We start from the raw sequence: 25,297 nt of genomic DNA, 5'->3' as shown, positions 1-25,297 counted from the left end.
CATGCTAAAAGGAAAGAAAAAGCATAGTCAGAAGAGTCAAGGCAAGCATTAGAACCACACTCAGATATAGCAGAGGTTTTATGATATCAGACTGGGAATTTAAAATCACTATGATTACTAAGGGCTCTAATGGAAAAAGTGGACAACATGCAAAAGCAGATGGATAATGTAAGCAGAGAGATGGAAATTCTAAGAGCCAAGAAATATTAGAAATAAAAAATACTGCAACAGAAATGAAGAATGCCTTTGATAGGATCATCAGTAAACTGGACACAAATGAGAAAAGAATCAGTGCACTTGAAGAAGTATCAACAGAAACTTCCCAAACTAAAATGCAAAGAGAGAAGAGAATGAGAAAACAGAACAGAATATCCCAGAACTGTGGGACAATTAAAGAAGGTGTAACATATGTATAATGGAAATACCAGAAAGAGAAGAGAGAAAAGAGTAGAATAAATACTTGAAGTAATAATGCCTGAGAATATTCCAAAATTAATGATAGGAGCCAAACCATAAATCCATGAAGCTTAGACTACACCAAGAATGAAAAACCAAAAACTCTACACCTAGACATATAATATTCAAACTGCAGAAAACTAAAAGACAAAGAGAAAATACTGAAAAAGCCAGAGGAAAAAACACTTTACGAATAGAGAAACAATGATAAGAATTACACTGACATCTTGTCAGTAACCATGAACAAGAGAGTGGAGTGAAATATTTAAAGTGTTGAAAGGAAAAGCACCAACCTAGAGAAATTACCCTTCAAAGTGAAGAAGTAATGACTTTTTTGGACAAGTGGAAACTGAGGGAATCTGTCACCAGTAGACATGCCTTGAAAGGAAAGACAAAAGAAGTTCAGAGAGAAGGAAAACAATATAGATCAGAAACTTGGATCTACATGAAGAAAGGAAGAGCAACAGAGAATGAATAAATAAATGTAAAATAAAATATTTTTAATTTCTCTTTGATTTTAATAGACAACTGTTTTGTTCAAAGTAATAATAGCCACAAAGTATTGGGTAATTATAGTATATGCATAAATTAAATGAATGGCAGCAATGATATAAGGAATGGATGGAGGAATTGGGAATATTCTGGGGTTTGTTTTTACTTTTTTTTTTTTGGCCATGCAGCAAGGCATGCGGGATCTTAGTTCCCCGACGAGGGATCAGACTCGTGGCCCCTGCAGTGGAAGCGTGGAGTCTTAACCACTAGACCGCCAGGGAAGTCCCTGATATATTCTGTTATAAGATACCTGTGCTACTTGTGAAGCAGCATAATGTTATGTGAAAGTGGACTTAGATCAGTTGTAAATGTACATTGCAAACTCTAGGGCACTAAAAACATTTTAAAAAGAAATATAATTGATATGCAAGGAAAGGAGAGAAAAATGAAACCATATAAAATGCTTAATTAAAGCCAAAGAAGGCTGAAAAAGATAAAAGTATTAAAAAAAAAGAACAAATGTAATGAATACAAAATAGTTACAAATATGGTAGATAGTTATCCAACTGTATCAATAACCATTTTAAATGTGAATGGTTCAAATACAGCAATTAAAAGACAGAACATCTGAGTGCACTAGAAAAAAAAAAGACCCAACTATATGCTGTCTACAAGAAACCCACTTTAAATACAAAGACACAATTTCAGAGAATGCAGACACTTTTGAGCAGAGGAATATCCCAGGGATAAAGAAGGGCTTTACATAATGATGGGGGTATAAATTCTCCAAGAAGACATAACATCCTCAATGTATATACCTAACAACAGAGCACCAAAATATGTGAAGCAAAATCTGACAGAACTGCAAGGAGAAATATAGATGGATTCACTATTACAGACTTGAACACCTCTCTATCAGTAACTGACAGATCCAACAGGCAGAAAATTAATAAGGATAGGGTTGAACTGAACAGAATCATCAGTCAACTGGATCTAATTGACATTTATATAGTACTTCACCCAACAACAAAGAACACACATTCTTCTCAGGCTCACACAGACCATTCACCAAGATAGACCATATTCTGGGCTGTAAAACACCCTCCTCCCAAAAGAACAGACATCATACAACGTATACACTCAGACCACAATGGAATTAAACTAGAAAGTAATACCAGAAAGGTAGCTGGAAAATCCCCAAATATTTGAAGATTAAATAACACACTTCTAAATAACATATGGGTCAAAGAAGTCTCAGATAAATTTTTGAATATTGTGAAGTAAGTGAAAATTAAAATACCACTCATCAAAATGTGTGAGATCTATCAAAAGCTTAAAGGGAAATTTATAGCACTGACTGCATATATTAGGAAAGAAGAAAGATCTAAAATCAATCTCAGCTTCCACCCTAGGAAACTAGAGAAAGAAGAGCAGTATAAGCCTAAAGTAATCAGAAGAATTTTTAAAAAAACAGAGCAGAAATCAATGAAATTGAAAATGGAAAATCAACAGAGAAAACCAATGAAACAAAAAAGGGTCCTTTGAAAATATCAACAAAATTGATAAATTTCTAGCCATGTATTATGGTGTATCACACAAAGCTTTTATTTTGGTTTTCAATATAAATGAGTGCTAGTTCTCTTCTCCAACTAAAATATAAAATGCTTCTCATATTCCTCCCATTTTGCTTAACCTTTCCACAATTCTCTGGCTTTATATCGAGCACATTTATGTTACAAAAATTTACCAAAAAACAAACAAACAAAACCCAGATATAAGACAACATATGTCTTATCAAAGAATGGAAAACAAAAAAGCTTACTTTTGTAGCATAACATGAAAACATAACAGACTTCACGTTTTTCAGTAGAGGAATCAAATGAATTAATCCATTCCCCGACACACAAGCTTTTTCTTTCTCTTTTTCTTTTCAAATGAGTTAGTCATTATAGAAAGGCTAACTTTTTAGAGTAGACCTGAGTAACTGTTACTCAATGGAAAAGAATGCCAGGAAGTTTTACCATTGCAAAACATACCCCAAATAAAGCACTGTTGCCATCATCATCCAACAGGTGTCATCACACCCGACACCCACCTCCTTAGAATCACTTTAGAATCATTAATTTAAGGAGTGGTGGCTTGGCAGCATATGGTTATAGGAAAAAATGGGACTTTGAAATCTCTATTCAAGTTCCACCTCTACCATTTTTATTAGCGTTGTGACCTTGTACAAATTACTTAATCTAGGACTCAATTAGTTGGTTGCCAAGCACCAAAAATATCATTCCAACTAGTTTGTGTAACAAAGGACAACTTATAACAAAGATACTAGGGTGCCTCTTGCAACCCAATCTCAGGACCATGGACAAAGACACTTGAACACAGCCAAGACTCTGTATCTGCTTCTCTTCTTGTTCTTTCTTCAAGATGCCCCTGCTTATCTACTTCACAGGGCAAGAAACAAGGCCATTAACAGTTTCTCAGTTTTGTGGTTTTTTTTTTTTTTTTCTGTTTATTCATTCTGTTTAAAGTTTTGTGCTTTATAGCTTCAGCCACTGGAGAGAAAACAAATTATTCCACCCTCTGGGCACTTAGGACCCAGGAAAAATTGAGTAGCCTGGCTCAGTGCGGGCGTCTAGAACTGGACCAATAAACTACAGAAATGGGCAGAATTGTGATTGGCCTCCCTGGCCCCCTCTAAGCCAGAGCGATCTTTTTAAAGGACAGACCTGATTCAGGATTAACCTGGTTAAACTTCCTCATGGCCTTCCCCAATACACTTAAAGTAGAAATCCATACCTCTCACTGAGCCAGAGCTAATGCACCTTGCCTGGTCTGCCTCCCGTTTACCTCCAAAAGCCCTCCTGCCCACTACACAGCTCAGCTTCATCTACTCTGGCCTTTCTTTAGTCCATTGAACCTGCCAAGCTCTTTCCCATCTCAAAAATTGTTTTCCACGCATTCTTTACCTTCTATTCTTTTTTCACATAGGTAATGTCCACCAATCTTTCCTCAAAGAAGCTGTCCCTGATTTCCAAGGTAAACTAGGTTACCTGTTCTTGTCCTTTAGAGCGCTCATCACTATTTCTAATGATAAATGGGTGCCTTTCTCTAGTATCAGTCTCTTACCGTGCTGCTTAAGAGAATCAAGACCTCTATTTTACTCTCTTTTCTGTATCTATCTAGCACCTAGTTGGCCCTCAAAAATTATGTGCTGAATGAATAATTGGTTTAGCACGGGACAATCACCACGAGATTATGCAAATGCAGATGAAGGAGAGGTAGCAGGCAGGCAGAATTACTATTACCAAGTTATTAAAATGGCTGCTTCAGCAGTAAAGGGAAGAGAGTGGTGCCCAGAGAACCTGTGCTTCTGCTGAGCAGGATGAACTTGTTTAATTCAGTTAACCCCCTTCTTCCATAAAATCCTCATAAGACTATGATATCAAATAAGTAAGACAATAAATATAACAGTACCTATACAGTAGCTGGCACGCAGAGCAAGCATGCAATGGTACTTCTTTTCCTCTTAGGAGACCACGTTACCCTGTTACCTGTTATTCTTGAATATTATTAACCTCCAAATAAGAAGTTAATTAAAAACCTACAAAATACTCCAGTGTATATGACAAACACAGCTGTGTTTCATAACCCCTTTTCTCACAGCATCTTGATCTTACCACCTTCCTAAGAGAATTATTTACCTGCTCTTCCGTCGTAATTATATCAGCTCAAACATCCATTTAACTTAAAGAACAAGTACTAGAAACACAAAAATGAATGAGGGCAAAACAAAACAACCAAAACAACAACAACAAAACTGCCCTGTCCTCAAGGAGGACTTTCTCCCTGTCTCCCTCTGCCTCCAACCACCCCATCACCGTACTCTTGCCCGGCCCAAAGATCCACAGCACCCAAGGCAAGGCTGCCAGATTTAGCAAATAAAAATACAGGATACCCCGTACATTATCTGACAACCCTATTCTCAGGTCATATTCCAACTCTTTACCTTCATACACCCACTCCACAACTTTAGTTACAATATTTTTGCCTTCTAAAACAATTTCTCTGGAGATATCTTAATTCTGTTTCTTGGTGGTGCTGGGAGTTTAAAAAAAGAATAAAAACAAAAGCAAACAAAACAGCAACCGTAACAACAACAAAAATTCCTTTAAAAACCTAAAAAGTCTTGCTCCCACGAATAGGCATGTGAGAAAAAGAGTAAGACTATAATCTTTCCAGAGGTAGATCCAGAAAGGAGAAATTTTCTGACAGGAAGTATATAAGCAGTCACATTAGAAAGGGAAAATGAACTCTCAGAAAAAAGGGTTACACTTAGCTTCGAAACGCCTTTGAATTTTATTTGTAACCAAAAGGAACCTCAGAGATCATCTACTTCAACATTCTCAATTTATAAATGAGAAAACCAAAGACCTTAAGAGGTAAAATGACTTGTCCAACGTTACAAAACAGATCTTAGCTCCTTCCAATTTCTCATTCTCTGACCTCTTGCCCCAGATGATGTAAGGTTGCACCACTCACTGAACTGAGGAAAAGCTTCCTCTTCATGTCCAGTGGGTGTCAGAGGACAAGTTCCTAATAACGTTGTTATGTCTAGCACAAGAGAAATGTATTCCTAGCATTTCAAGGTAGATTCTGAATTGATTTTCCCACAGAAAGATTATTGTACACATTATTTTCAATACAGGTATAGGTATTATACCTATAGGTATTTTCAATGTAATAGGTATTTTCAATATAGTATTTATATTAACTAATAATACAATTTTACAACTCTCTAATAGTATTAGTCTACTCTTAAAATTCAAGTATATTATAGGTTAAATTTGGTGAGTTGTCTGCAAATCTAACCAAGCATATTGTTTCTGAGAACATAAGTTCCAAGTTCTAAACCATTTTACAAGTTTTAAAATATAATTAATCCTATTGTAAGTTAGGAACTACCACTACACAAAGATTCAAAATTATAAACTGAATGTGATAAACTAAAAACACAAGATTCTTCATTTTATAAAAAGCTCCACCCTAGAGGTCACTTATTCTTAAAATTAGGTACTCAGGCACATTTAGCACAGGATATACTCTACATACATTTTTTTATTAATATTTTACTGGAAAAATGAAATAAGTCAAAAAGAATCAAACATATATCTATACTCATCTAATTTAGGAAAAAAAACCTTTAATGTACATTTTCATGAAGTGACCTGTAAGAAATAAGAAGAAAATTATTATCATTTCATAAATGAAAGGTTGACAATGTATGCATTATACAGTATTTAGTGCTAGTTCAAAAAATGTGTGGCTAAAGGAATTATGCCTGAACAGGTAAATGAAGTTCAAAGAACTTCCAAATATTTTTTTTCCTTTTCTCTTGAGATAAAGCTATAAGCTTTATAAATTAAAAATTTATTTGATAGATCTTTTAAAAAATGTCTATATGGTACATTAAATCAATGGATAGTCTTCATTCATTCATTTTATTTGTCCAATAAAAAATTAAACCTATACTATTTGCTAAACACTATGCTAGCAATTTCAGATTTATGACAATAAGCACTGGGTCAGTTCCTGTCCTCAAGAAGCTTTGAAAAACCTTGAGTAAACTGTACTTATCCAAGTAATAATGACAGCTGAATTTTAGTTGGTCATTTAAGAAAACATTAAAAATGTCATCAAATTAATTCTCAAAAATAGAAACTATACAATAGTAACTTTAAAGACATTTGAATAGTCTTATTTATATGAAGTTTCCCCACAAAGTAACTAAAAGCACTGTTTTGGTAAAAGTAATAATAATATATTTTAATAGTTTTTGATGAAAATTAACAGTTAATCCCGCAATAATAAAATCAAAAGCTACTAGCTACTGTGATAATGAAAATCAAGCACTTGGAAATACCTTAAATTATTCTGACAATAAAGCAAAATGTATAATTAAATATAGTATTATATTTATACACCGTCTCTGAATATATAAATGGTTATTTACAAACCTGAATAATAAACAAAGTAGCTCCATATCACACCTCACAAATTATCAACGTATTTTCAATGTATTACAAAGTCAAAGTATTATATTACACTACAAAAATCAATGTATTACAAATTCAAAATGTATTTTGAATTGTGTCATCTGAAAATTTTTCAATGAAAAAGGCCTTAATGTTTTCTGGAGATTTTCTTTTTCACAACTTTAATTCAATATTCTACTTGTTTACTACCAAGTCATATAACTTTTTCATGAATATTAACTATACCTATATTTACAACTACATATATGTATTAACTATAATACCTATTAAATTTTCAATTATTAAAAACTTGATAGATGAGAAACATTCTTCAATTTACAGCCATATGTCTCCAAAGCAAAATTCAATGTAAATCATCCATTCTAACATGCCACAGAAAATCCTAATGACATTTTTCACTGTATTTTACACTGAAATATTTTCATCGTTCATTAGCTAAAATATTTAAATTTTCTTTGAAAGCGTCATGAAAACATATTTACTTAATTTATGCATACTACTTAGTGGCATAAATGGGTTTATTCCATTTACATATAAAGAAACCAAGACAAGGTGTCCATTTTGTAAACTGCAAGGTCATTTCCTAACAAGCAACTGATGCTACACCATCAAGTTATATTATATGTGCGCCACTTCCAAGTGCCATAAAACAATTACTGTATCTTAAAACAACTGCCTCTGCAATGTCTATGTGCAATTCCGTTTTACCAAGAGGGTTATGGCAACAATCTTAAACAAGAAAAGCTGGAGAGGGAGGATCACAAAAAGAAAAATAAAACACTTATTTTTGGTCGTGAATCGTTTATTTTTAAATAGTGGGATGTAAACAGTTTTTAACATAATAAATAACCAACAGTTGTTTCTTCCATGTTCAAAAAATATTTCATTTTTCAGGTAGATCGTGCAAAATTGTAGCCTACCCATCCTTGTAGACAGAAGTTGGAAAAATGAGAAGAAATTCTATAACAAGTAATTAAATACATATTGCAAAGAAAAGAACTGAATAAAAAGTAAAATTTAGATAAATTTAGGAAATGTTATGGCAGTTAAAACCCCATCTTAAATATTAAATGCTTCCTTTCTTTCAACCGAAGGCTAGAACTGGCAATCAAATACTCCGCTACTGAAAAACAAATACATAACTTCCCTTATTCAAAACTTGAGAAATTTTATATCAAATATTGGACATTAAAAAATACACTTTTCCTAACAGAAACTTAGAGCATAAGGGAAAAAACTGTTCCTGAGAGTTCAAAGACTGAGACTGAATCTGTAATTATGATACAGTGCTACCAACAATTAGGAAAATGAAAGTTATCTCCTATACAAATTAAATTTAAAACATTAGATGGGTTGAATAACCAATAAATCAATTACATCAATTACCGGACAGGAATAAGACTTAGCTAATACGTGGATCTAACCCCAACAACAAAAAAACAAAACAAAAAAACCTATATATAATCCTAGGCACACTTTACATAGAAAAGGACAGAATTAGACTGAGTCGTATTCAAGTATCTAGTCTATCTGGGGATTAGTTAATTAATCGGCTATAGGACAGGTTATGAATGTTCATGTCAGATGTGCTTTCTTTTCACCATTATTCCAGTTCATCATCCGCAAGTGCAAGAGAAGGCGTCAGAGTACCGAAGCTAGGGGGCATGCTACAGCAAGGGGAAAAGAAAAATGGGAAAGGTGCAATGGATGCTGCAGAGTTGAATAATTATCCGGGTGGCACAATGGGCGAGTCCTGCTGACATCGGAGCTGGGTGAGCAGCTCCCTAACTCTGCTCAAGGCACCCCCCTCCCCATAGCAGGCATCGGAGGCTAGAACCGCGCTTGGCCTCCTCTTCTAGCGAAGAAAGAGATCCCCGCACTCGTTTTACCGTTGTCTCTTTAGACACAGACGCGCGGCGCAAAAATGCAAACGCACCAACTGGCTTTACAGAGCCTCGGGCACGTTATCTCGAGCGGGGCTTCTCCGGCCCCGGGTGCCGCAGCCTCCCCCAGAGCGAGGAGGCACAGGGGCAGGCCGCGGGGGCAGGGGCTCTCAGGCGGTGGCACCTAAGTAAGACCCGCAGTCTCCCCGCCTAGAGCAGCCTCGGGGCGGTCCCCGCAACCGAGCCCCAGGTGCGCCCGCCGGCCGCCGTGTCCCTGGGTACCCAGCCGGGCCGGCGGTCTGGCTGCCGAAGCTCTGGAAACCCGCGAATGGGGGTGGGGGCCGTCGCGGGGTAGGCGCGCCCATCCTCGCAACCTTTGCTGGGTTAGTGCTCCACGCACACCTCTCTCCGTTCTGGCCAGTGAGGAAGAGTTCCTCTCCTGGCACCCTGTCCCCCCAAAAACAACAATTCCTAAGAGACTCGCGCTCACCGAGGAATCTTGAGGGGCTCTAGCCTTACCCCTTCTTCATGCTTCGGCGGTGGCCGCCGGTCCCTCTCAGCTCCAGGGACTCCACCTAGAGCCTCCAGGATTGTCAGGCTCCCCGGTGGAACCCGCTGTGGGCAGCGGCCGAGGCACCGGGCCACAAGGAACGCCGCCTGCGACGACCGCCGGTCACCGGACCCACCGTGTGCTCGACGCGCGAGCGAACAACACCGCGAGCCGCCGCCGCCGCCCCCCAGCTGCCCCCTCCCAGCGCGCGACTCTCCACAACCGGGCTCGAAGACCCGCGCCTGAAGCAGGGGGAACCGCAGGACTCTGGCCACCTAATCCCCCATCTTTCCCAAAAGGAGCTATTCCCCGCCAGTCAAGGTCTTCCCACTTATGATTCTCACTTTCCTCTTCAGCTCCCAGTGCCCAGGTGCATCTGTGGTGGGAAACTCAGCCCCCACCCACTCACCCATCAGTGGGGGAAATGAATATCTCTCTTCCCCCCCCTTTCCTGAGGCTTTATGGTATTGCCCAATCCTCAGTTTGGGGGAGGGGGACGGAGAGAACAGTGCTTGGCCAGGGAATGAGGAAAGATGATAGCCAATTGAATGAACCTACCATTCAGGGGCGGGGTCAAAGAGGGGCCTGCCCACCCCGCCCCGCCCCCTTTATCTAAACTACAGTTCCCATCGTGCCTCTCCCTCTTCCCGCCGCGCGGCACGCCGGAAGCGTAGCACTTCGAGGCCTCAAGGTATTTCGGAACTCGTAGTCTTTAATCTAGCCGCAAAGGTCCCGAACGTTATAAGCTATTATAATTCTATTTCCCTAAGTAAATGTTTCAAAATGCCAAGTCCTGTTGTTCTTATTCTAATACTAATTAATATATTGTAATGATTGTTTTAAAATATAAACGATTTCATAGGAAAGGAGCTAAATAATGTGTGTCATGGCAATCTGTCAGGACCTGAAGCTACTCCTTCTTCCGCTAGGGCCTGGTCTCCGCAGAGTGTCTGTTGCCGTCATGTCGGCTGCGATCGAATCTCTGGCTGCTTCGTATGGTTCGGGTTCAGGGTCCGAATCGGACTCGGACAGTGAGGGTGGACGGTGTTCGCTGCCAGCCGCGGACTCCCTTATGCACTTGACTAAATCGTCTTCAGATAAGTCCTCTCTGGCAGTGGCGGTGGACTCCGCTCCGGAGGTGGCAGTTAAGGTAAGCGTTTTGGCCACTATTGCGGGGCTGGAATTGTCGGTTTCTGCTCCAGAATCCGACAGTAACTTGTTAGGCCCCGGGTCACCTCGTCCTCAGTCCTGAAAGGTAAGTGGCTAACGCTTGGATCTCTTCTTCTCCCTACATGCATCCTCCTTGGGAGAAGCTGGGAACTGGAAGTTCAGGACAGCCCTGCACTCCCTGCTCTCGCCTCCCACCTTCAGAAAGCAAGCGGGAAGAGGGGGTGAAATTTGAATTTATGGATTAGGATGTGGCCTGGATGGAGTAGGTGTAACAACATAAACAAAGGTAAATAAGGACTTCCCAAACTAGAGTATGTGCCCACACTTGAAGTGAGCTGTGGCCTGGCTTTGTTTTGTTTTTGACGTCAGAACTAAATTCTGAACCCGGCTCCACCACTTGTTTGAACTTGGGCAAGTTGTACAACGTCCTCAGTTTCCTCACCTGTACAATGGAGATATAATTTTAAAAGGACCTATCTATATGAGAGGACTATTGTGACGATTAAATGAAATGATAAAAATAAAGCTTGCAGCAGAGATCCTGGTATCTAATAAAAGTGCATATATAAGTCAAGACAGTGAGAAAAGGCCTTAGATTTAAGAAACAGTGTGCATGATCCCAATTGAGGAAAGTGATAGAGGGAGAAATTGAGTTATATAGTTCCTTTAACAAATATTTATTGAACACATGTTACTTGCCAGGAACTGTTCTAAGGGCTGAAGACACAGAGGCAAACAAGCCAGACATCTTTGACATCATGATTGTGTACATTTTAGTGGAAGAGGCAGCCAATAAAATATGAGCAAATAAAGTGGTTACAGATTGGATTGAGTACTGTAAAGGAAAAAGAATTCCGTGAAATAGAGTTCAGTGATGAAGAATAAGCTAGGAGAATGACTTCTGTAGATTGGTCAGGGAAGTCCTCTTGCAAAAGCAGCTTTGAGGAACAGGAAAAAGCCAGCCAAGTGCACGATAAGGCAAGAGTTTCCCAGCAAAAGGAGACAGCAAGCCTTGAGATGGCAAAGAGCTTAGTGTGTTTGAAGAACTGAGGAAAGGTCTGTGTGTCTAGAGCTGGAGAAGAGCATCCACCAGTTGGTAGTAGAGGCCCAGTAGAGCCCAATGGGGGTGATCAGGAGCTGAAGATGTGGTGACGGGAGGCAGTGTGCAAAAACTCCTTTGTATTTAAGATGTTTCCCAGTCTAGTGATAGTGATATACCTGAGTCTTTTACAGGCTTTTAGTGAGCTATTCATGGATTTTACTTTTTACTAATGAAAATCGAGTATGAAAGAATGCTTAGGATCCTCCTACTTTTGTAACAAAACAAACTCCCCAAACTTACACCCCTCCTCTAGCAGCCTCCTGAGTCTTCATTCTTTTCACAGCTCAACTTTTTGGAGCTCTCTCACTTTATCTCATTTTCTCCTCAACTCAATGCAGCCTTGCCCTAGCCTCTTGGGAAACTTACTCTCCCTGAGTAATGTCACTGGCCTTCCAGTTGTCAAGTTCTGTCATCTGAGTTGAATATTTGCATCAAGTGACACTATTAAATTGTTCTTTTTTGAAACTTTCTCTCTTTTTGGCTTCCATGGGGCCATCCGCAGTCTTCTGATCCCCTGTTCTTCTGCCCTCCCTTTCAATATTAGTGTTTCCTGAGACTCTGTCCTTAGTCCCCCTGTGTACCCCTCATACTCTCCAGGCCTTCAACCTGCAGTGCTCCTGATGACTTACAGGTGAACACTGTGAAGTGGTTGGCACAGGCTCTGGAATCAAGACCGCCAGCATTCAAATCCTACCTCCAGCAGTTACCCAGATGGTGACCTTGGATAAATTAGGTGCTCTGTGTCTAAGTTTTTTCTCATCTGTGAAGTAGGGATAACACTAGTAACTATCTCATGGAGTTCAAGATTTGTCATAAAGCATGTGCCAGGCACACTATCCTTATCCAATTCTAAACTCCTTGCTAGCTTCAGAACTATTGCCGTCTCTCCCAGGATAGCTCTCAGGCACCTCCAATCCAATGTGCTAAAAAATTGACATTTTCTTTCCCTCGGGATCTGCTTCACCTGTTTTTCCCATTTGGATTAATGACCCCACAACCCACCCATTAGTCCAAGCCAAGAACAGAGGGGTCTTCCTTTTCTCTTCCTTCTTCCTCAGCCCCTGAAGCTAGTCATTCAGCTGGTTCTAACATTTCTGCTTCATTAATTTCTCTCAAATCGACTCCTCCCTTTCCATTTTTACTGACACAGCCTTACTTCATATCTTCCTTACTTCTCTCAGGAGTCATTCTTGACTCTTCTTTCTTTCTGAACCCCTGCTATTGGGTAATGGATCCTGTTCATTACCAGGACCCATTACCCAATAGTACCAATGATGTTTATCAAATCTCTCTTTCCTCTCTTTCCTCCTGCCACTGTTCAGATTCTTATAATTTTTCTTCAAGACAATTATAATAACCTTCTAACTGGTCTTTCTACTTCCTCCATTCTTGTCTCCCAGTTCCATACCCACTTTTCCCTTCACAATGCACTCAGAGTGGTCTTTCTAAATTCCAGTGTTACCATATCACTTCCTTGCCCCAAGACATCCTGTTGCCTGCTGGGTAATTTTTGAGTTCCTTATGAGACCTGCCATTCTCCCATGCTGAACTCTCTACAAAGCACCCAAAGCCTGTTTTCTTTTTTTCTCTCAAGTTTTTGCCCACGCTAGTCTCTCTGCATGGAGATCCCTTGCCTCGTGCCTCCCCTCATCCCACCCCCGTCCTTCAGTCTCAGTGCACATATTTCCTCTGTCTACCTTAGCTCCCTTTCCACATCTCAGTTATAGCACTTGCCACATTGCTGTGATTTGTTAATTTTTTTCTTTCCCCTGGACCAGACCCTGGCGACCAGAGATTGTTGTGTATATTTGTTTTCATGTCTTCAATGCCTAGTACACAAGATTAAGAGAAATACATTAGGTGAGAAAATGAATGAAAGAGTAAGTGAAAACCAAAGTCTTGAAAAAGCATGTATGTTGAGATTCAAGGTACATTGATTGGGTGGGAGTGAGAGGAAGTCTCTAAAACTCAGTTCAATCACTTCAAGTTATAAGTAAGATAATCCAGGAGGAAGGACTGAATAGGTATCAGAGGTCCATTAGAAGCAGAGCTGGGGCTAAACCCCACAGTGATCTGGTTTCTATGATGAGAGAGTAAAGGATATTGATCATCGCTAGTTTGTTAATATGCTTTTAAAAAAGCTTATACCCAGTAAATTTAATGACAGAAAAATGTCCAGGGGAGGAGATGTGAAGCATACAAATAAGTTCATCTGTATTTGTCAAATTGTATTGTGACTAATAGCAAGCATTCTGGCAAAGTATGAACTTATGTAATGTTTTTAATCCATATCACTGAACACTAATGAGATTTCACGTACCTTATAGGTGATTTGATTTTATTTTTTGAAGTTACTGTTGGGTTGTCTTTTTCCTTTTGATCTGTAGGAGATCCTTATATATTCTGGATACTATCCCTTCGTCAATTATGTGTTGCAAATTTGTGGCTTATTATGGATTGTGGTTCCTTTTCCTTGTTGGAGAAATTCTTCCTTTTCCCAAAGTCATAAAAATATCCTCCCATTTTGTCTTTTGAAAGCACTGTATTTTTGCTTTTTCCATTTAAGTCATGACTCCACATGGAATTAAGTTTTGTGTATGGTGTGAACATTTTTAATAATATAGCTCGATCTTTGGTAGGGCTGTTCTACCTTCCCCACCCCCACCCCACCTCCATCCTTTTTTGTTGTTATTCAAGAATGTCTTGGCTGTTCTTGTCCCCTGTAACTCTGTTTACGGTTTAGAATTAACATGTAAATTTTGCTAACACCCAGGTGGGATTTTGTTTGGAGTTGGGTTGACTCCTAGATCAATTTGAAGACAGTGTTATATCTGTTCATTCATTTAGGTCTTCTTTAGGTTTTTAATTTCTTTGAAGTTTATAATTTTCTCTATCAGTATCTTGAACAGTTTTGTTGCAGATATTTCTAGGTGCATCTTAGTTTTATGCTATTATAATAATAAATTGTGTTATTTTTTCCATTATTTAATTTTTAGACTGATCTTACTACTTAAATAATGGTATCAGCTGCAAACATGACAGTATTTTTTTCTTACTTTCAGTCCTTTTTTCTTTTCTTTTTTTTTCTTGCCTTGCCATGATTGCTAAGATCTCCAGAAAGACCAAAAATAAAAAGAGGGGAAAAGAATATATCAGGCAAATTCCAAGAAGAAGAAAATGGCATTGGTTGTATTAGGGTCAATAAAATAGACTTTAAAACAGAAAAAGGATCACTTCATAATGATACAAGGTTCAGTTCACAAAGAGGTACATAACAATTTTAAATTTATATGCACCTAATAATGTAAGCGCAAAATATTTAAGCAAAAGTTTTTATAACTATGAGAGAAACTGACAAATCTACAATTACAGCAGAAGATTTTAATATACCTCTTTCAATAATTGATAGAATAAGCAAAACAATATCAATGATGACACAGAAAATTCAAACAACGAAATTAGCAAACTGTATCTGAAGGGTATAAAGGACATGGCACTCAATGCAGAAAACTGTTTTCAAGCAGTAATAAAACATTTTTAAAAAACTGACCATATACTAGGCCAGGGATTGGTAAAGGGCCAGATAGTAAATATTTGGGGCTGTGCAGGCCACATACAGTCTTTGTCACATCTTAATGTCTGTCTTTCCCTCTTTCTTTCTTTTTTTAAACAACCCTTTAAAATGTAAATATCTTACATTTACTTAGCTTGTTGGTACAAAAGCAGACTGTGGGCTGGACATGGCCCAATAATTGTAGTTTGCCAACCCCTGTACTAGTCCATAAAATAAATCTCAATACATTTTAAGTCATATAATCACATTCTCTGACCACGGTGCATCTAAGCTAATCAGTCACAAAAAGATAAACTATAAAATTCCCACATTTGAAAATTATAAATTGTACTCAGTAAACCATGGGCCAAATTTTTAAAAACTAGAAAATATTTTGAACTAAACAATAAGAAAACAATGCTTATCAGAACTTATGAGGTACAGCCATAGTAATAATTCTTTTTTCAAGTATAGTCTTAAATATACATAACAGTATAGAAGAAATGAGCATAGAATATCTTTCCATTTTTTGTATCTTTTCAATTTTTTTCATGAATATCTTATAGTTTTCAGTGCATGTATCTTTCACCTCCTTGTTTAAATTTGTTCCCAGATGTTTTATTGTTTTTCATGCTATTGTAAATTGGATTGTTTTCTTAATTTCTCTTTCTAGTGGTTCGTTGTTAACATATAAAGCAACAGACTTTTGTATATTGATTTTGTACCCTGCAACTTTACTGAATTCATTTATTAGTTCTAATAGTTGTTTGGTGGAGTCTTTAGAGTTTTCTCTATATAAATGATGTCATCTGCCAGTAGTGACAGTTTTACTTCTTTTCCAGTTTGGATGCTTTTTATTTCTTTTTCCTGCTTAAATTGCTCTGACTAGGACTTAACAATACTATGTTTAATAAAAGTGGTGAAAGTGGGCATCTTGTCTTGTTCCTGATCTTAAAGGAAAATTTTTCATCTTTTTGCCATTGAGTATGATGTTAGCTGTGGGTTTGTCATATATGGCATTTATTATGTCGAGGTACATTCTGTCTATACCTGCTTTGTTGAGACTTTTTATAAGGAATGGGTATTGAATTCTGTCAGATGCCTTTTCTGTGTCTATTGCGATGATGTTTATTCTTTGTTAATGTGCTGTATCACGTTGATTAATTTGTAGATGTTGAACCATCTTTGCATCCCTGGAATAAATCCTACTTGATCGTGGTGTATGATCCTTTTATTGTATTGTTGAATTTGGTTTGCTGACATTTTGAGGATGTTTGCATTTAAGTTCTTCAGGAATATCGGCCTGTAATTTCCCTTTTTTGTGGTATCCTTGTCTGGTTTTGGTATCAGGGTAATGCTGGTCTCATAAAATGAATTTGGGAGCATTCACTCTTCTTCAATTTTTTGGAAGAGTTTGAGAAGGATAGGTGTGAAACGTTTCAATATTTGGTAGAATATTGAAGCCTTCTGGTCCTGGAGTTTTATTCTTTGGGAGTTTTTTGATTACTGATTCAGTCTCCTTACTAGTAATTGGTCAGTTCAGATTTCCATTTCTTCATGATTCAGTCTCAAAGATTGTATGTTTCTAGGAATTTATCCATTTCTTCTAGGTTGTCCAATTTGTTGGCATATAGGTGTTCATAGTAGTATCTTATAATCCTTTGTACTTTGGTATCAGTTGTAACTTCTCTCTCGTTTCTGATCTTATTTATTTCATCCTGTTTTTTCTTAGTGAATCTAGGTAAAGGTTTATCAATTTTGTTTATCTTTTCAAAGAACCAGCTCTTGTCTTTTTCTTTCTGTTGTCTTTTTAGTCTCTATTTCATTTATTTCCACTCTGATCTTTATTATGTCCTTCTTTCTACCAACTTTGGGCTTCATTTGTTCTTCTTTCCTAGTTCCTTTATGTGTAAAGTTAGGTTGTTTATTTGAGGTTTTTCTTGTTTCTTGAGGTAATCCTATGTCTCTAACTTCCCTCTTAGAACTTCTTTTGCTGCATCCCATAGATTTTGGTATGTTGTATTTCCATTTTCATTCGTTTCAAGGTATTTTTCTTTTTAATTTCTATTTTGATTTCTTCATTGACCCATTGGTTGTTCAGTAGCGTATTGTTTAATCTCCACATATTTGTGGTTTTTCCAGTTTTCTTCTTTTAATTGATCTCTAGTTTCATACCATTGTGGTTGAAAAGATGCTTGATATGATTTCAGTCTTCTTAAGTGTATTGAGACTTATTTTGTGGCGTAACATATGATCTATCCTGGAGAATGTTCTATGTGCATTTGAAAAGAATGTGTACTCTGCTGCTCTTGGATGGAATGTTCTGTATTTATCTATTAAGTCTATCTGGTATAATTATTGATTTTCTTTCTGGATGATCTATCCCTTAATGTAAGTGGAATATTAAAGTCCTCTACTATTTTGTATTCCTGTCAATTTCTCCCTTTAGGTCTGTTAATACTTGCTTTATATATTTAGGTGCTCCTGTGTTGGGTGCATAGATATTTACAAATGTTATACCTTTTTGCTGGATTGACCCCTTTATCATGATGTAATGTCCATCTTTGTCTTTTATTAGTCTTTTTCCTCTGTATTTGTTAAGGGCCAAACTCAAAAGATATCTTTATATGAATTTCTATTTTTTCCTCAGCCACTTAATCTCCCATTATAGAAAGTCTGTTCATTTCTATTTTTTGGCAAAAAACCTATAACATAAATTGATAGTTTGTAATAATGGTTGATATTTATGTCTTATTTATAGTTTACAAAGTGCTTTCACATCCATTTTCTTATTTGTATAACAGTAAGAAATGTGAAAAGGACTAAAAGGTAAATATTATATGATTTTATTTTCAAATTACTTTGAATCAACAAAAGGTAGCATATTTAAACTTATTTGACTCATAGGGTACACTTTACTTACTGCACTTTAATTTTTATGGATAATTAAAGCTGAATAGAAATCCTTTGTAATTCTCTGGTAATTTCAATTGCATGCCTAATTGTTATTGAACTCCTCATGGGTATTAAAACAAGGTTGTGGTGTTGTCCAAGTTTTTCTAATTAAACGTAAAATTAATAACTCTTCATTTTCTGAGGAGTTGTCCAGTTTGTTCTATAATTTTAGCAGGGGCCAGAGATGGGGACCTAGTTATATTTTTATTAGTTGCCACATTGCTTTTTAAGAGTAGTTCTTTTAAAATTGTATTTTGCATTTAAAACTTGATGTCTTGTGGTACTCTGTTCAAAATAATTCAAATTTAGAATATTTAAAATACCCTTAATCAGAAAGATCTGGTAAACCATATTATAAAGTGGTTCTAACAACTGTATTCTAAGAAAGCCATTGGGGAAGTATGAACACGGCTAAGCCTCTTATTATAAGCAGTTTATCCTTATAAAAGAGAGAAAAACATTTAATTTAGTTTTTATGCAGTTTAACTTTGTGGTACTTGGTTTTGCTACTGAGCCCTAGGTAGATACTCTCTCTAATCAATGAAGATTGGGGTATGCTTTCTAGGGTAATATAGGTGGCCCAGCATTTGAACCCCCTTCCTTAATAGTCTTAATGTAAACAGCATCCTTCCCTGCCTCCTACCTTCAGAAGCTGGAAACCCAGATTCTATCCTCCCAACTCCCTTTCAGCTAAGGTTTAGGACTATAATTTGGGCTCTCAGGCAGATGCACCCACCTAAATTCTAGTCTAAAGCTAATCCACAAAGAAGCAAAGAAAAAGAATATTTTAAGTGGCAGTGATGACTCCCAACACTAAAAGATTAAAAGAAAATTAAAAGATCATCTGTGATCTTCGCTAGCTTCAGATCTATCATCATCTACTCCCAACATCTCCCACCAACTCCAAAAATCTATCACCCATCACCCATTCTTGTCTTTGTAATCTCTGTTTCATCTCAGGGAGGATTCTCCTTCTCTTTTCAGAGGCTAGTTGGTTGTATCCTGGATTATCTCCCCTCTCACCTCTTCCAGAATGACCATACCTTTTTGATCATTCCCTCATTCTTATCGTATGTTTCTCCCTACTTGCTCCTTTCCTGTAGCTTATGATTGACTAAATCTTTGGCTTAGCCTTTTCTTTAAAAAGGAAAAAAGTAAACTGAATTTTACCCTGAAAATCCTTCAATCTGGTACCCCATCTCTTCTTCTTTACTGCCAGATGTCTTGAAAGAGCAAAAATATTGATGTCTTTTTTTTTTCTAAATCCTCGGTTATACCTCTGCCCCTTGCAACTGGCTCTCCATACTTCACCCCGCTACCAAAATTGCTCTGGCAAAGGTTTTCTGTGACATATTGCCAATTTCAGTGATCTTTGGTCAGCCTTCATCCTCTTTAATTTCTCAGGGAATTTGACATATCTTTCTTCAGTTTAATTTAACAAATGTTTATTGAACATGCGCTTCATGCCCTGCATTCTACTGGGCAGTAAGACTATAAAATATAAGTAAAAGTCATGTGCAACAAATAATGTATCACAAGGGCTATTAGGAGTTATGTGTAACATCTCTTAGGACTGTGGATGAAAAAGCCTTTTTCCTGAGCCAAGAGGAGGGGCGGTATCAGGGAAAAGAAGAAGATGACATATTATCAGATAGCAAAGGGAAATGCATAAGGAGCAAAGTAACATTGCCAACAACACAGGAAGCATGAAAGTGCTTGATATTTTAAAAAGTCAGCAATTAGTCTAATATGGCAAAAATGGGGGTACGTTAAAGCAGATAAGGACATACTATAAAAGACCAGGCCAGATATGAAGTCTGAACTAGGATGGTGGAGAAGGGAAGGTGGGAGGAGGGTTGCTAGAGAAATATTTTAGGGGTAGAATCAGTAAGACTCAGTGCCTAATTTGTTCGTGTGTGACAGTGGAGTCATGGGGAAATGGTATCTTGTGTTTTGGACATACCAACGTGTTTGATGCTGTGGTATATCCATAGAATGAAGTTCAGTAGGCCGTGAGATATGTGGATACAGAGGCTAGGTATGGTCAAGGCTGCAGATAAAAATTTGGGCTGGAAATTGAAGTCAAGAGATAAGATAAAGATGTGGACAAATTTGAAACAAGAGAGGAAGGAGTTTAAGAGAGTCAGACCTAAAGGACTCTGTCTTTGTAAAGTAGAGAAACTAAGTCACCTGCTTTGGTGGGGGGTGTTTTAATAGTGACAGAATTTTGGAACAATAACCGTGTGCCTATAGGATTACTTTTCCTGTCAGTTTTCTATCTTTGGTCATTACCTGGTCTAACTCTACGAGATTTTCATTTGTCAGTGGCATTGCTTCTTCTCCAGCATCAGTGTCAACTTCATGCTTTTCTACCTGTTTTGCAAAATTTGCGATGTTACTTTGCATTATCTTTGCATTATGTTTACAGATATATCCTACATCCGCAAGTGGCCAACAAAGATGGTGACATGATAGGAATAATTCTAGGGGGTTAAGGCCACATTTGTGCATACAAAAGCCAACTTCTGTAGCTTTTTTTTTTTTTAACATCTTTATTGGAGTATAATTGCTTTACAATGTTGTGTTACTTTCTGCTATATAACAAAGTGAATCAGCTATATGTATACCTATATCCCCATATCCCCTCCCTCTTGTTCCTCGCTCCGACCCTCCCTATCCCACCCCTCTAGGTGGTCACAGAGCACTGAGCTGACCTCTCTGTGCTATGCAGCTGTTTCCTACTAGCTATCTATTTTACATTTGGTAGTGTATATGTCAGTGCTACTGTCTCACTTCATCCCAGCTCACCCTTCCCCCTCCCCGTGTCCTCAACTGCATTCTCTACGTCTGCATCTTTATTCCTGTCCTGCCCCTAGGTCCATCAGAACCATTTGGTTTTTTTAGATTCCATATATATGTATTAGCATACGGTACTTGTTTTTCTCTTTCTGACTTACTTCACTCTGTATGACAGACCCTAGGTCCATCCACCTCACTACAAATAACTCAATTTCGTTTCATTTTATGGCAGAGTAATATTCCATTGTATATATGTGCCACATCTTCTTTACCCATTCATCTGTCGATGGACACTTAGGTTGCTTCCATGTCCTGGCTATTGTAAATAGTGCTGCAGTGTATATACCCTGAGAAAACCATAATTCATAGAGTCATGTACCACAATGTTCATTGAAGCTTTGTTTTTTTGATATTTAGCTGCATGAGCTGCTTGTATATTTAGGAGATTAATCTTTTGTCAGTTGCTTTGTTTGCAAATATTTCCTCACGTTCTGAAGATTGTCTTTTCATCTTATTTATGGTTTCCTTTGCTGGGCAAAATCTTTTAAGTTTCATTAGGTTCCATTTGTTTATTTGTGTTTTTATTTCCATTTCTCTGGGAGGTGTGTCAAAAAGGATCTTGCTGTGATTGATGTCATAGAGTGTTCTGCCTATGTTTTCCTCTAAGTTTTACAGTGAGTGGGCTTACATTTAGATCCTTAATCCATTTTGATTTTATTTTTTGTGTATGGTGTTAGGAAGTGATCTAATTTAATTCTTTTACATGTAGTTCTCCAGTTTGCCCAGCACCACTTATTGAAGAGGCTGTCTTTTCTCCATTGTATAGTCTTGCCTCCTTTATCAAAGATAAGGTAACCATATGTGCGTGGGTTTATCTCTGGGCTTTCTGTCCTGTTCCCTTGATATGTATTTCTGTTTTGGTGCCAGTAGCATACTGTCTTGATTACTGTAGCTTTGTAGTATAGTCTGAAGTCAGGGAGCCTGATTCCTCCAGCTCCGTTTTTCTTTCTGAAGATTGCTTTGGCTATTTGGGGACTTTTGTGTTTCCATACAAACTGTGAAACTTTTTGTTCTAGTTCTGTGAAAAATGCCATTGGTAGTTTGATAGGGATTGCATTGAACCTGTAGACTGCTTTGGGTAGTATAGTCGTTTTCACAATGTTGATTCTTCCAATCCAAGAACATGGTATATCTCTCCATCTGTTTGTATCATCTTTAATGTCTTTCATCAGTGTCGTATAGTTTTCTGCATACAGGTCTTTTGTCTCCTTAGGTAGGTTTATTCCTAGGTATTTTATTCTTTTTGTTGCAGTGGTAAATGGGAGTGTTTCCTTAAGTTCTCTTTCAGATTTTGTGTTGTTAGTGTATAGGAATGCAGGAGATTTCTGTGCATTAATTTTGTATCCTGCTACTTTACCAAATTCATTGATTAGCTCTAGTAGTTTTCTGGTAGCATCTTTAGGATTCTCTATGTATAGTATCATGTCATCTGCAAAAAGTGACAGTTTCACTTCTTTTCCAATTTGGATTCCTTTTATTTATTTTCTTCTCTGATTGCCTTGGCTAAAACTTCCAAAACTATGTTGAATAATAGTGGTGAGAGTGGGCAACCTTGTCTTATTCCTGATCTTAGAGGAAATGGTTTCAGTTTTTCACCACTGAGAACGATGTTGGCTGTGGGTTTGTCATATATGGCCTTTATTATGTTGAGGTAGGTTCCCTCTATGCCTACTTTTTGGAGTTTTTATCATAACTGGTTGTTGAATTTTGTCAAAAGTTTTTTCTGCACCTGTTAAGATTATCATATGGTTTCTTTCCTTCAATTCGTTAATATGGTGTATCATATTGATTGATTTGCGTATATTGAAGAATCATTGCATTTCTGGGATAAACCCCATTTGATCATGGTGTATGACCCTTTTAATTTGCTGTTGGATTCTGTTTGCTAGTATTTGGTTGAGGATTTTTGCATCTATGTTCATCAGTGATATTAGCCTGTAGTTTTCTTTTTTTGTGACATCTTCGGTTTTGGTATCAGGGTGATTGTGGCCTCGCAGATTGAGTTTGGGAGTGTTCCTCCCTTTGCTACATTTTGGGAGAGTTTGAGAAGGATAGGTGTTAGCTCTTCTCTAAGTGTTTACTTGTAAAGCCATCTGGTCCTAGGCTTTTGTTTCTTGGAAGATTTTTAATCACAGTTTCAATTTCAGTGCTCGATTGGTCTGTTTAAATTTTCTATTTGTTCCTCGTTCAGTCTCAGAAGGCTGTGCTTTTCTATGGTCCATGTCTTCCAGGTTGTCCATTTTATTGGCATATAGTTGCTTGTAGTAATCTCTCATGATCCTTTGTATTTCTGCAGTGTCGGTTGTTACTTCTCCTTTTTTGTTTCTAATTCTGTTGATTTGAGTCTTCTCCCTTTTTCTCATGAGTCTGGCTAATGGTTTATCAATTTTGTTTATCTTCTCAAAGAACTAGCTTTTAGTTTTATTGATCTTTGCTTTTGTTTTGTTTCTTTTTATTTCTGGTCTGATCTTTATGATTTCTTTCCTTCTGCTAACTTTGGCGTTTTTTTGGTTCTTTTTTCTCTAACTGCTTTAGGTGTAAGGTTAGATTCTTTATTTGAGATTTTTCTTGTTTCCTGAGATAGGATTGTATTGCTATAAATTTCCCTCTTAAAACTGCTTTTGCTGCATTCCATAGGTTTTGGGTCGTTGTGTTTTCACTGTCATTTGTTTCTAGGTATTTTTTTATTTCCTTTTTGATTTCTTAAGTGATCTCTTGGTAATTTAGTAGCATATTGTTTAGCCTCCATAGGTTTGTACTTTTTACAGATTTTTTCCTGTAATTGATATCTAGTCTCATAGCGTTGTGGTCAGAAAAGATACTTGACATGATTTCAACTTCCTTAAATTTACCAAGGCTTGATTTGTGACCCAAGATATGATCTATCCTGGAGAATGTTCCATGAGCACTTGAGAAGGAAGTCTATTCTGTTTTTTTAGGATGGAATGTCTTATAAACATCAATTAAGTCCATCCGGTCTAGTCTGTCACTTAAAGCTTGTGTTTCCTTATTTATTTTCATTTTGGTGATCTGTCCATTGGTGAAAGTGGGGTTTAAAGTCCCCTATTATGATTGTGTTACTGTCAGTTTCCCTTTTTATGGCTCTTAACATTTGCCTTATGTATTGAGATGCTCCTATGTTGGGTGCATAAATGTTTACAATTGTTATATTTTCTTCTTGGATTGATCCCTTGATCATTATGTAGTGTCCTTCTTTGTCTCTTGTAATAGTCTTTATTTTAAAGTCTGTTTTGTCTGATATGATTATTGCTTCTCCAGCTTTCTTTTGATTTCCATTTGCATGGAATATCTTTTTCCATCCCCTTACTTTCAGTCTGTATGTGTCCCTAGGGCTGAAGTGGGTCTCTTGTAGACAGCATATATACGGGTCTTGTTTTTGTATCCATTCAGCCAGTCTATGTCTTTTGGTTGGAGCATTTAATCCACTTACATTTAAGGTAATTATCAATATGTATGTTCCTATGACCATTTTCTTAATTGTTTGGGGTTTGTTTTTGTAGGTCTTTTCCTTCTCTTGTGTTTCCTGCCTAGAGAAGTTCCTTTTGCATTTGTTGTAAAGCTGGTTTGTTGGTGCTAATTTCTCTTAACTTTTGCTTGTCTGTAAAGGTTTTAATTTCTCTGTGAAATTTGACTGAGATCCTTCCTGGGTAGAGTAATCTTCATTGTAGGTTTTTCCCCTTCATCACTTTAAATATGTCCTGCCACTCCCTTCTGTCTTGCAGTTTCTGCTGAAAGATCAGCTGTTAACCTTATGGGGATTCCCTTGTATGTTATTTATTGCTTTTCTCTTGCTGCTTTTAGCATTTTTTCTTTGTATTTAATTTTTGATAGTTTGATTAGTATGTGTCTTGGCGTGTTTCTCCTTGGATTTATCCTGTATGGGACTCTCTGCGCTTCCTAGACTTGATTATTTCCTTTCCCGTGTTAGGGAAGTTTTCAACTATAATCTCTGCAAATATATTCTCAGACCCTTTCTTTTTCTTTTCTTCTTCTGGGACCCCTATAATTCGAATCTTGATTCATTTAATGTTGTCCCAGAGGTCTCTTAGGCTGTCCTCAATTCTTTTCGTTCTTTTTTCTTTATTCTGCTCTGCGGCAGTTATTTCCACTCTTTTATCTTCCAGGTCACTTATCCGTTCTTCTGCCTCAGTTATTCTGCTATTGATTCCTTCTAGAGAATTTTAAGTTTCATTTATTGTG

The 25,297-nt window shown here is 37.4% G+C and overlaps 2 protein-coding genes across 3 annotated transcripts in view; one reads left to right on the top strand and one right to left on the bottom strand.

Annotated features, from left to right (window-relative positions):
- Positions 1 to 9,950, bottom strand: part of WASF1 (WASP family member 1) — a 79,038-nt gene extending 69,088 nt beyond the window's left edge. Inside the window, exon 1 of the mRNA XM_032651506.1 lies at positions 9,378 to 9,950. The gene's annotated coding sequence lies outside the window, so the exon portion shown is untranslated. The remainder of the gene's footprint in view (positions 1 to 9,377) is intronic.
- A 399-nt stretch (positions 9,951 to 10,349) lies between these two features.
- CDC40 (cell division cycle 40) overlaps positions 10,350 to 25,297 on the top strand; it is a 55,333-nt gene continuing 40,385 nt past the window's right edge. The window contains exon 1 of one of the 2 annotated variants that reach the window (XM_032651504.1): positions 10,350 to 10,587. In XM_032651504.1, coding sequence (XP_032507395.1) covers positions 10,399 to 10,587 — 189 coding nt within the window. In that variant the 5' untranslated portion in view covers positions 10,350 to 10,398. Of the gene's footprint in view, positions 10,588 to 10,810; positions 10,894 to 25,297 lie in introns of those variants that run through there. The other variant, XM_032651505.1, reaches the window with a different exon arrangement.

Source organism: Phocoena sinus, chromosome 12 (assembly GCF_008692025.1).
Source record: "Phocoena sinus isolate mPhoSin1 chromosome 12, mPhoSin1.pri, whole genome shotgun sequence".
Lineage (NCBI taxonomy): Eukaryota > Metazoa > Chordata > Mammalia > Artiodactyla > Phocoenidae > Phocoena > Phocoena sinus.
This window is presented reverse-complemented; position numbering and strand designations above follow the sequence as displayed.